Consider the following 12,255-nt stretch of genomic DNA (forward strand, 5'->3'; position numbering starts at 1 on the left):
TTGGCTGGAAGCAGTGCTTAAACAATGGAAAAAAACACAAACTTTGTCCTAAACCTCTCATGTTTAACTGTTTTCCACTTTTTCTTTGGTCATTTTAGCCTTTTTAGCCAGGGTGAAGGGAGTATCTGCCATCAAACAAGAAGACAGCCGCATGTAGCTATGATGATGTTTGCTAGTTCACCTTACATGCATTAATGTAATAACGTGGTTAGCCTACTCAACGTAAATTAGCTACTCACGCAGAGAAGAACGGCTGCTGCCACCATCATCTGTCATCATTTCTGCTACACTGGCAGGGCTAGGGGCCAGGACTCTCCTCTTCGTGTTTTTGGGGGATGTTGCATAACAGGCAACCCACCCGCAGTAGATGTGCTCGGTGTGAGGTCTCGCAGCAAGCTATCAAATACGGCGCATTTCTGGGCTTTTAAAAAAAAACGCTACGCGTCGCCAGGTGTTTCATCGGATTTGAGGTGTTACCTCCTTTGACAGTATCACAGTATCAGCTTAAAGCACTTGTTGCAGGCTGCTGAGTTTGCATATTTTGCTGTGAAGTACAGCCAGACTTTTGACCGCTTCGCCTTGGACATTTTTAATCTGTAGCTCTGCTCTAACAGAACGTACGTACCTGGCCCCGCCTACTATCCTCGGAAACGTAAAATGATTGGCTAGAATCTAAAGTGTATCACAGCTCAGGAAAAAAAAGCACCGAAATAAAGCACCGAAATGTGCGCTGCTTTTCGGTCTGGTTACTACCGTTTATGTCAGAACCGGTGCCATCATGGCACCGGACACCGGTACCCATCCCTAGTCCTGCCTCACTATTCTAAATAAGCCTCACCAAATTTAGGCCATTCATTTCTCTTGCAGAAGTGTCTTTGGGGAATCTGGAGTAAACTCATGAATTCCTGACACAGCATTGATATCTACATTCAGTGATCCTGTGGTCCTCTCTTCCCCCCACTAAACATGTACCGGATGTCCTCCATCAAATGTCTGTTTGTCAGATCTGAGGCTTGGATCGATACCCTTTCGCATTTGGTGGACTGATTACAATCTACTAATCAATGACACCCCCAGCACTCTTTTCTCTCTGTTTCATTCTCTCGCTTCCCGCCGTTCCTCTATTTGCTTGATAAGAAACATCGGGAGGACCCCTTTTAAGTCAACCTGTCCGATTCCGATCCATACAAGTTTCAAGATTTAAGTAAGCAGCGTGGTGAGTTCAAGGCCCTGGTCAATATCCCCCAATCACCTTCCTATTCACCATAGAGTAGTGAAAGGTATTGTGGCCATTGAGGTCCTTTCAGGTGTTTGATGTGGTGTGTGTGAATGTTAGAGGTGAAAGTTGATGGGTCGACCTCGAGATTTGGATGAATTGCCACACCAAGTTCAAAAGGTTGAACAACACAGGAAGAAGCCTGCATGTGTGCTTTGTTTTTGGATCTTAACATTGCTGCGTTTAAAGCATTCCCCTTCATAATTCCATCCCAATCCCAGTGAATATGTTATTCAGTATATGTACGGACCTGATTTCTCCTGTTGCAAAACTCTAAACAAATTCTCACACACTGAAAATCAGCACATTAATACACTTGTGATACATGATGGTAAATGTTGTTGGGAGAACTACACCACAGCTACAGAACAGATCCAGTTTCTTAATCATGGTGGCTCAAAATTCCTGTGAATGAACTAACCAATAAATACCAGTTCAGAGTCCACAGCCAGAAGAGGTGAGTTGAAAGTTGATGCCAATAAAGAATATGAACAATGTGATAGGCAGGAACAGGATTAGAGTGAGACACCATGTTCATATACAGGGAATGATTGTGCATGAACAGGAAAAAAGACATTTTACTATGATACGCAAATCTGTGTATGTCTGTCCATATGTTTTTGCTACCAAACTTGGTACGCAGGCTCATCTGATACACCTGAAGGTTGTTGTCTATATCAGATATTCTGATGCCCAGCAACCAGCTAATAACAGGTTAAAATGACATGATATTAGCATTTCTGAAGCTGCAGCAACTTATAAAAGGATTTTATAGTTTTAGTTTCACAACAATAACACATCCACAAAATTTAAGTTATGGATGATATGTTATGATACCTTCAGGTTCCATGAGAACCATATTACAAATGACTAAAATTACCTTTTTAACCTTGAATGTACAACAATCCACAATACCTCATGAAATCATCATCACCTATTGTTTTCAATTCACAACATTAACATCTCATTTATATCCACAAAAGTGGAATTACACATGATATATTATCATCATGTTGCATAGCAACCACCTGGCAGTGGGCTGAAATGACCCAATTTGTGCATTTATGGGGCTACAATTTATAAAGCATTGATCATTTTAATTTAATGGCCATCAGCAAAAACGGGTCAGAAAGTACCGTGACATGGGCATGTACTATTAGAGTTTCTTGTTGTAGTAAATGTTTTATGTATATAAGTATTATAAACCTGTAGGCTATATCTTTTATAGATAAAAGGTACTTTCACTTGCTTCCTTTAAAAGAAAAAAAAATCATCAGATGGTCTTTCTGATGCAAACAGAGGTTGTTTTTTTTGATTCAGAAGTGTTTTGATTACTGTTTGAAAGGTTTTTCTTTACCCTTTTATGAAAAGGGTGGAGGAATCCCACAAAAGTCTCTTAGAAAATGCGAAAACTATAAAATGGTGAAGTCTAATTATAAATCCACACGATCTTCTTTTTTTCTCCTTCCTATTTTCTCAGTTGGAATTTCAGTACATTAATTTAGTCTGTTTTAAATGACAGAATTAACTTTGAAGTTGTTGTAAAGAAGAAGTGAATGTCTATTCACCCGTCCTTACTCTGACAATGATACGATATAATCAGTGTTAAGTCTGGATTTGTCCTCACTAAGCAGGGTCTCATGTGCTTATGCAGTGGGTTGCAGAAGGACTGAGTTGATGGCTGAGGCAGCCCTGGCTCATGTTTCAAAGGCCTCTGCTCCTGACTGATTTATATTGCTCCCTGAAAGCCACTGCATACAGCAGTCGGTCTCTGTTTCAAGTCGGACTTCTTTGAGGATTGCGCAGCAATTGTACATAGCCCATAAAGCACACAGAGGACTGAAAGAGGCAACAATTGAGCAGGGGGGTTAATAGGCTGCCCTCTTACTATGTCACATGGTTGTTCTGTGTGAGGGCTCAGCAGTACCTGGAAAATGTTCAAATGTGACATATATTTTCTTTATACTCCTGCAGGCTTTTCCACACTCTCGCTGGCAGACCAGATGAGTCTATTGCAGAGTGCCTGGATGGAGATCCTGGTGCTGAGCATTGTGTTTCGCTCACTGCCCTGTGAGGATGAGATAATGTATGCGGAGGACTACGTGGTAGATGAGGAGCAGGCGAGGATCTCAGGCCTGCTGGACCTTCATGTTGCCATCTTGCCATTGGTCCGACGCTACAAGAAGCTGCGTATGGAGAAGGAGGAGTTTGTTACGCTCAAAGCCATTGCACTCTCTAACTCAGGTAATCTTCCATTCACCTGTTAGACTTAAATTCACAATCCTAATCTATGAGTTTGTGAACAGCACAAATATTGTAGGCTCAAATTCATAGAAACGTTGGATGAGTAGTGGGTTTGGATCTTCATAAACATCATAGTGCATCAATAAGTAGGCAGAGCAGGATTGTGTTGCTGAATGCAAGTCAAAATGATGGGATTACATCCTAAACCAAGTTCTGTTTATTGTATTTGGCTTCCAGAGAGTTTAAGTTTTCCAAAAATCATCTATTTAAAACTCCCAGAGATAGTAGTGGCTCAGTGGCATACTTGCGTTGACTACTACCCCCACCCTGTCACGGCAGATGGCTGCCCCTCCCTGAGCCTGGCTCTGCCAGAGGTTTCTTCCTGTTAAAAGTGAGTTTTTCTTTCCCACTGTCGCCAACTGCTGTACAGGGATCATCTGATTGTTGGGGTTTTCTCTGGAGGCTCTTTTCCCTCCAACTTAAAGCACCTTGAGGCGACTGTGATTTATCGCTAAAGAAATAAAATTAAAGTAAATTAAAATACTGTAATCAAGTAATCGAAAACCGATTAGTCACTTTTGCCAAATAGCCTTTATTTTCTCCGCAGTAATGACATAGACAGGAAGGTACATCTTTATATAAAATCTCAAGTAAAGCCTGGCAGTTGGCGTTTAATTAAACAGACAAAGAAATAAAACACAGGGATAAAAAATGTCGAGTGGTTATCGGTATCTTGTGGCACCATCACCCCCACAATGAAAGATCCCCGATAAGAGAGGACATAAAGGTCAAGATCAAGATTTTTTTTTAATTTAACTTTGTGTCTGTGTCTGTGTGTGTAGCTATATTTTAATTTGTGTGCAGATACATGTGCACGTGTGTTTGTGTGTGACTGTCACATTGCACTCTCATTCTCTCCATCTCCATAACAGTAGCTGCCAGCGCGCCACAGCCGAGGGAGATATATTTAGCATTTCATTAGAAAAACAGGGGCTGTCAATAAAATGTGTTAAGTGGAGTGGAATGAGCGTCGGGGAGCGACGGGCCTCGTTTGTTCCAGTGTGAAGATGCTGCGCCCGTATTGACAGTTTGCTTTTCATGAGGCTGGGCCTGTCCCCCGCTAATCAATGCCTGTTAGGAGTCTTTTCTCCTGCCTGACTGAAAAAAATGAAAAATGCTGAGCCCAGAGCTTTAGTCTCCTGATGACAAACACTCCATGGGAAAGTTGGGGATAAATAGGAGGGGAGGTGATGGAAAGACAGGGAGGTAAAGGTATAAGGAAGACGTGTGAGAGAGAGAGGAAGGCTAGGGTTCAGAGGGGTTGCTCTGGGAGGGCGAGGGGGCAACTTCGGCTCGTTTGAACACAGTCTCGGCGAGCTTCGGCTCCAGTGGTCCTCTGGGTGTGACAGCTGTGGAAATTCATGGCCATTGATTTTGTAATTAGCAAAGTATCGACGGGATTGACGCCAGGCTGCTGACGGATTACATGGAAATTGTTTCTTCAAAGTTAGTTTTGCATTCCTCCCCCAGCCCCAGCCTCCTTAAACACACACAAACACACACACACACACACACTCATGCTTTACGCGTGCACCCATTTAAAAACATATTGCTTATTTTCCACTCTCTTTCTCACATCTGAGCGCGCGCACACACATGATCGTGCAGCCTAATGAGGATCAGATCAGCATTAACATGAAGGTTTCAAATGAAGAGTGCTGGAACACATGTGCGGTCCACATAGCCTAGTTAATTTCCCAAGATAGAAATGCAATTTACACAGAAGGCGACTGGTAAAAGAGACTTAATCAGTCAGTTAGGAACATAATTAGCCTTGTACTTTCCCTTTTTTCTGCCTCATTTACATGTTCATACACGGTCTTACTTCACGCCACAACTTTCATGACACATAGCAGAGCTGATCTCATTCACTTACACTTCAATCAGCAGCCGTGTTTGCCTTCTCTTTAGCGCTACTCCGTATTACTACCAGGGTAGGACGAGTTTATCTCAGTCTGTGAGATTTGATTATAATACTGTATTGAATTCGCATTTGCGTCGTGCACTGCTTTATCTGTGAGTTAATGAATTGTGGATATGATGCATACACAGATTAGACCTGACACAGTATGTCAGTGCAGTGAAATTGGCTGAAAGCAAACCAGTGCTTGTCCATTAAAATGCTCGCTGTCAGCTCGTCCTTCGGAGGACAAGCCTGGTTTTTTTTCTCTCTTTTTTCCCCTCCAACATGTAGACTTATACGTAGAGAGCAGTTTTTAATAAGTCTCAACTGGTTTTATTTTAGAGCCTATACATAAGGGGGCCAACTGCTCTTTCTTATGGAAATGAAGCCCATCTGCCACCATCATTCAGCTGAATGATATCCTAGTAATGCAGCCATCTGAATTCATTAGCAGGGGGGATGTATGTGGTCCATGATACCAAAAGAAATGAATCTTTTTTTTCCTCTCCTGCTGTATATTTATATATACCTACTGTACTTCCCTCTCTTCCTATGTCTCCCGAGACTCCCAGCCATGCATAGTCATTTATTTAAGGAGCGTCATTAAGCACTAAGAAGCAAAATTGCACGTTTGCATATACAAGCTACTGAGTTTAAAACCAGATGATGCAGCTGCAAAACATGCAGTTGTTGTCAATGTAGATATGAAACATCTGATTTGTCTTAGGCATTTTTGTCATTCCGACTTTCTTCTTCTCGCTCCAGACTCCATGCACATAGAGAATATCGAGGCTGTCCAAAGGCTCCAGGATTCTCTTCATGAGGCCCTGCAGGATTTTGAGGGTTCCCAGCACCCAGAGGACCCCCGGCGGGCAGGCAAGCTGCTCATGACCCTGCCTCTGCTCCGTCAGACTGCCACCAAGGCCGTTCAGCACTTCTACAGCATCAAAATGCAGGGCAAAGTCCCCATGCACAAACTATTCCTCGAGATGCTGGAAGCCAAGGCTTGACACCCGGGCCGGGTGTTTGACGTGCAGCTGCATCACCCAATCCGAGGCGAGGGACAGCCCATTAAAAAATAAATCAATAAATAAAGGTGGTGCCAACTGACAATGGAAGGATGAAGCTTGGAGTCATTTTAACACTTTTAAACAAAACTAAACTTAAAGGTAACTAAAGGGACTTGAAATAGTTTTAAAAGGTGGGCAATTATCAGACTGATTGACAGGGGATCACGATTATGTATATAAAGATGTTGTGTACAGAAATCAGGCAGCCGAGGTCTTGTTATAACCAGAGACCCGTTGCTCTATATCACCTGAAGGTTCTGTGAATTTGTTTCTTATCTTATTTTCATCTCAAAATGGAAATGTGATAATATAAATGTCCTCAAGAACTGTACAGCCACGTAGCCACATGTTTTTATTTCCTTCTCTCACGTTTTCTCATCGCAAGCTGTTAAAGCAATAGTCTCTAACTGGTCTACATATAATATGTGTACTGTATATTGTGTGAAATTGCACTGGACATGTGGGGTTGGGGGAGGGAGAACTGTTAGACATATTCTTGTATTGACCATCGAAGACAGTGGTACTCGTTACAGTAAGATTCTCCATTTCTTCATTATATATTTACCTCGTAGAAGCTTCATCAGCTCAGTGGTTCGGTCAACTTGGTGCTTGCAGAAGGACGGTGGTTGGCTGGTGATCAGAGTTCACTGAGAGTTTGCACTGAGCAGCTATGAATAATGTGGCAATAATGAGTATTGTATCAGCTCACTCTGTCGGTCCTTTTTGCTTTTAGAGGCTAAACTTGTCCCTCGCTTCTCTTTGTCCTCATGCACATCTATTGGCAACTAAACGTACTGTGAAACCTGCACGTGATAACGATAAGCTATATTTAAGAATGAAGTTAAACACAATGAATGCAATGTAATACGCCCTTTAATGCAAACTGACACCCCTAATATGAAGACCTCAGCAACTATACAATATCATTCAGTTTGTTTCGAAAGCTTTTTGTTGACGATGGTGCGCTAGATTGTGATATTTTGTACAGGCTTTGCCTTTTCTTGTGAAACTCTGCCCACCTTTGTTTTAGTTTGTTCTCAACACAACAAGTGTCACTATATTGATAGCCCATAGCTGAATATGTCTGTAAAGTATGAACAGTATTATTTGCTATTTAATTTAACATCATCTGTGTCGATATAAAGGCTACAGTCAATTAATATTATTAATTTGTGCGTTCAAATGCTTGTCATAATGTCCCAGTTGGTTTGTTGGGAAGTCTTTTTTTCCAACTGAAGTGTCATCACGTGCTTTGATGTAGGAATGTAGGAGCTTTAAACTAAAAAAATGATGCTTTACATGACTTTTTATCAGGATAACTGATAAAGTTTAAAAAAAAGACTCTTTGTAGACACCAATTTGTGGTTGTAGCATAAGATCATATTGCAAATGAGATGAAGGAAGAAAAAAGTTTATATGCAACATGCTAAATTATACCCAAATTTTATTTATTTTTTTGTCAGGAATCATTATGATCCTTACTTTCCTCACTTTTCTTTCGTCTTAATTTTCATCCAAATCACAATAATGACACTTGTTTGTCTGAGAACAACCTGAAAGGCTCTCCGAGTTCATTCTTAGTGGCAACAATAGTGGAAAATTATATATCTCACTGACCACCAGATGCAGCTTTCGGATGTTTTGTAGTTTTATTGGTCTTTAGCTAATTTTTAATGAAGGTGCTAATATTCAGACAGGCACTGTGTACAAACATACTCCCATTAAGGAGTACAGACTAAGTTAATAAATCTGTATATTCCAAAAGTAATGGTAGTCTTTTGGAGCATAATATCTATCAGTGATAAACCAGTTGCCAAATTACTCAATTAGGATAAAAGTGATAGAGTTATGAACATATTATTTCCTGTCCTGATGACCTGAGCAGGTTAGATGGAACATGTTACCATATGATCAAAACAGTATACTAATAATAAATGAAACAGCTGCTCTTAGGGTTTTAGTAAGACACATATTGTCCCTCGTGAACACTTAAAGTAGTCTTTAAAGTGTCAAGTACCATTAGCTTCTGCCCAAACAATTATAAAGCATAAAGCCAAGCTGCCAGTAACTATTGACGATTCCCACAGGAACACTCCTGATTCACTGTAATGTAATGCATAGATAATTATAACCATATACATTAGAGAATACAATTCCCACGATGCACTTCCTCACTTGTTAACCAGCTTTTCTGTCCCCGGCTGAAATGAGGGATTCATCACCTCTGTACAGTAGCAAGCCAAAGCATTATTGTCTTTTTAATACACGTTATGAAAGCTGCTGTATTAGGCAGACATGACTGCTGTTTCCACATAAATACAGATTTTAATGGTGAGCATACCCTTTCTGCTCTGTATCCACTAAACCTAACAACAAAACATGCTGGAAATCTTTTATCTTCTTTTGTTCGCTCAATAGAGGCATTGATCGATCATTAGTTCTGTGAAGTCTCACTCTGAGATAAAAACAAGTCTAAAAAGTGAAAGGATTTTTTTTTTCTTTTTCTATTTTTTTGTACTAATTTGAGGAGAGTGTTTCTGTAAATGGCTGCAATCCAGCTCGACCAAAACAGGAAAACTGACCCTCCCTCCTGATCAGAGTTCATTTACACACCTCCATGCTCTTTGAAGACTTGATAGCAGATTAATTGTTTCCCAACTTCCACCCCCCCCCCCCCCCCTTCTCCCAAATTAATATAAGAAAATAAAAGAAAATGCTTAATTTATTTCCAGACTTCTAAAACGGTTCGACAACATCCAATTAACTCTAATTGTCTCCTAAGCTGAAATTCTCAGTAGAAATGGAGCAATTAAATTTCTGCTTTGGCTCTACCTTGGGGACGAGAGACGTTTTACTTTGGTTGATGGTGGGAAGGGTTTGTCTAAACCTTTACAAAGACGATTTCATGAGTCTCTGTAATAGTTTCATAACAGAGCGATCACTGGGCTATGCAAGGCAAATATGGCCACCCTATGTTCCTTGTGTTGTGGAGCATCAGACTGACATTTATTTGTTCTTTGTTTACATTGTGGACATGCTGTACAAATGTATTATGTGCATATTTCACTATACTACGACTGCTGTTCGTTACTATAACTATGATCCTTTGATTTGCCAATTTAGGGAGTTTTTCATGTTGGATTAGCAACAAAATTTAGAGCCCACTGAAAACCTGTATAATACAAGTCACTGTATTGAGTCAATGGGTAATTATTTAAGTAAGTCTTTGGTGAGATATTGTCTTATTTTCTGTTTTTTTTTTTCTTCTGTATCTTTGTGTATCTCAATGCTGAAACACACACACACACACACTGCGTTACCATCGATTTTGCTTATCGGCACAGCAGGACATATAGTGAGTAAAGTCGTCTAGACCCTATACCTCAATTCATATTTTTTGAAAATTACACTGGGTTTGGAAGCGGGCCATGGGTTCCTCTTGGGAATCTGTGGCACAGAAATAAAGTGACATCACTGGCTGGGTATTAAAAAAATGTAGATGAACTTACGGCGGTTGGGGAACACATTCCTCGGAGGAGAAAGCTGCTTATTCGCTGTTCCATTTGCGGACTTTACCTTAACTCCGCGCACGCTGAGATGACGAGATTTACATAAAACATGGAGGAACCTCCCTGGCCGTTCTGGTCCACGGTGTATAAAGGACCCTGCTAGGTGTATGTACCACAGACATGTGATTACCCAAGAGGATTAACCCTCCCCTTCTCAAAAGCAATATGTTAGCATTTGTAATATATGAATCAAGATAAAAGGGAGCTTTGGTTCATTTTGATTATACACTTATGCTTGGGAAAGGACAGGCTAACTATGCACGCACAGTCCTGGGAAGACAAAGGGAAAATATTGGAAGTTAGAAGCAACTACAGCTGGGTTTCACTGGACAGTATTGTGTGGCATTTTCTTGTGTTTCGTTTGTTGTGTTCATGCCTACTGTATCCATGTGTAAATATATGCTTTTTTTTTCTTTTTCTTCTTTTTTTTTGGAGTGAGTCAAATCTAACAGTGCACTGAATGTACAGTGACAATAAAATCACATGGTTTATGTAACAGCTGCACAGGATTTTTATTGGATAGCTATGCTTAGTTTTGGTCTTCAGTGTTTTTTACTGATAATGTAAGCTTATCGTGGTTTAGGTTTATAACTTTCTTTGTTTCTTTTTTTGCAAATTGTCACCCGGCACTTTTCAGATGTCTTCTGTAACAAAGTTGCCTCTCTGGGTGCAACAGTAACATCCTTTGTTGAAGCGAGGATGCAACCACATCTACAAAATGAGCAACAATGAGGTTTGTTACACTATCACAGTATATACATTTTTATTTGCACAACCTACTAACAATATAATTGCAGCCTATGCTTAACCTGCACTAGATATAAGATGAAATTCGCATCAAACTTACACACAGATGCACACAAAATAAATAGTCCTTAGGCAAGTTGTAAAGCAATAAAACTGGTAGTTTATGTGCAGTGCCTGGAAGACCAGTTGAGTGTCTACACGTGTGTATGTGTCTATGCGCGCTTGGATATTATCAAGACGGTGCCTCGGGGTGTAACGGCATCCTCCTGCCCCCCGACTGTCAGTTGGTTAACTGTCTACACGCCGTCCCTTTTGACCTTGCGTTGGCTACAACGCCGGCTGAATGCACATCTGACGCACTCTCTTCCTTTGTGGTGCAATCCTGTGGAAGTCATTTCATTTACTGGGCTTTCAACTTCAGCCAATATGGGAGTCGGGGTGGGGGTGGGGTGGAGTGGAGTGGGGGTAAGTCTGTGTTTAATCAGCCTGCCACAAAGCATTCCTCTAAACAAAATCAGCTATGATGTCCAGCGAAAAGATGTCTCAACAGAAGACTGAATTAAACAGATAAATGGGCTTGTCACTTTTTCATTTTTTTATTTATTATGCTGGCATAAGCTGCACTCGCCACTCCATATTATTGCTGCAAATCATAACTGTGTATTAACTTGGTCTATACTGTATATCAGCAGACCTTTTTATGTGTAGAAGTTTTATGTGAAGGTGTTCCTCGCCGACGTTTGACTGATAAAAAAAAAAAACTGCAAGCAAAGTAAAAGAAGCTACAGAAAATGTGTCTTATGAACTTGCAGATCTTCTTTTTTTCACCTATCATATAGAAGGGAATTAGGCCATGGCCCACTGTCCTTATAGTGACTTTCCATCCTGCAAACCCTGTTGTATTCACCTTAAGTCACCACAAGTTGTTAGGGCGGTCTGTACTTACCAAGGGGCACTGACAATATCGCACTGTAGTCTGTTTATCAACCAGTCTTGTTGCTTAGGTCTTTTATTAAATCTTTAATCACACTCTTAGTGCAACCGTGTACCACCGACAAATGCTTCAGCTCCACAGCTGGGCAGCCGGACTCCTTCCTTTGCCTCATGAAGATTATTCATCGACTGAGGTGAGAGTCCACTGAGAATAGGCTGTAAAGTGTCAGTCACAGTTACGTACTCAGAGCGGTGTTGTCTTAGACAATGTAACTGGGTGAAAGTGAGTGAAGGAGATAGGAAACCATCAATATGCTCCCTGTGTAAATTGAAGAAGGTCATGATTTATGGCTCCTGGCTACATTGTACATACATGCTGAATCTACTCTTTTTTATCCACCCCCCGCTCACTCGCCTGGCTCAAGGACAGGTAAGGGTGCCTTTCTCTGCAGC

At 40.9% G+C, this 12,255-nt stretch overlaps 1 protein-coding gene across 1 annotated transcript in view; it reads left to right on the forward strand.

The window, feature by feature from the left end:
* The window catches only part of LOC147312506 (steroid hormone receptor ERR2-like), a 42,576-nt gene extending 31,761 nt beyond the window's left edge, over nt 1–10,815 (forward strand). Inside the window, exons 6-7 of the mRNA XM_086263946.1 lie at nt 3,251–3,520; nt 6,249–10,815. Of these exons, the coding sequence (XP_086120072.1) occupies nt 3,251–3,520; nt 6,249–6,493 (515 nt within the window). The 3' untranslated portion in view covers nt 6,494–10,815. The remainder of the gene's footprint in view (nt 1–3,250; nt 3,521–6,248) is intronic.
* Nucleotides 10,816–12,255: the final 1,440 nt, after the last annotated feature.

Source organism: Aulonocara sp. 'chitande type north' Nkhata Bay, linkage group LG15 (assembly GCF_057382095.1).
Source record: "Aulonocara sp. 'chitande type north' Nkhata Bay isolate Kocher_YH1m ecotype deep benthic linkage group LG15, A_spYH_male_GT1.1, whole genome shotgun sequence".
Classification (NCBI taxonomy): domain Eukaryota; kingdom Metazoa; phylum Chordata; class Actinopteri; order Cichliformes; family Cichlidae; genus Aulonocara; species Aulonocara sp. 'chitande type north' Nkhata Bay.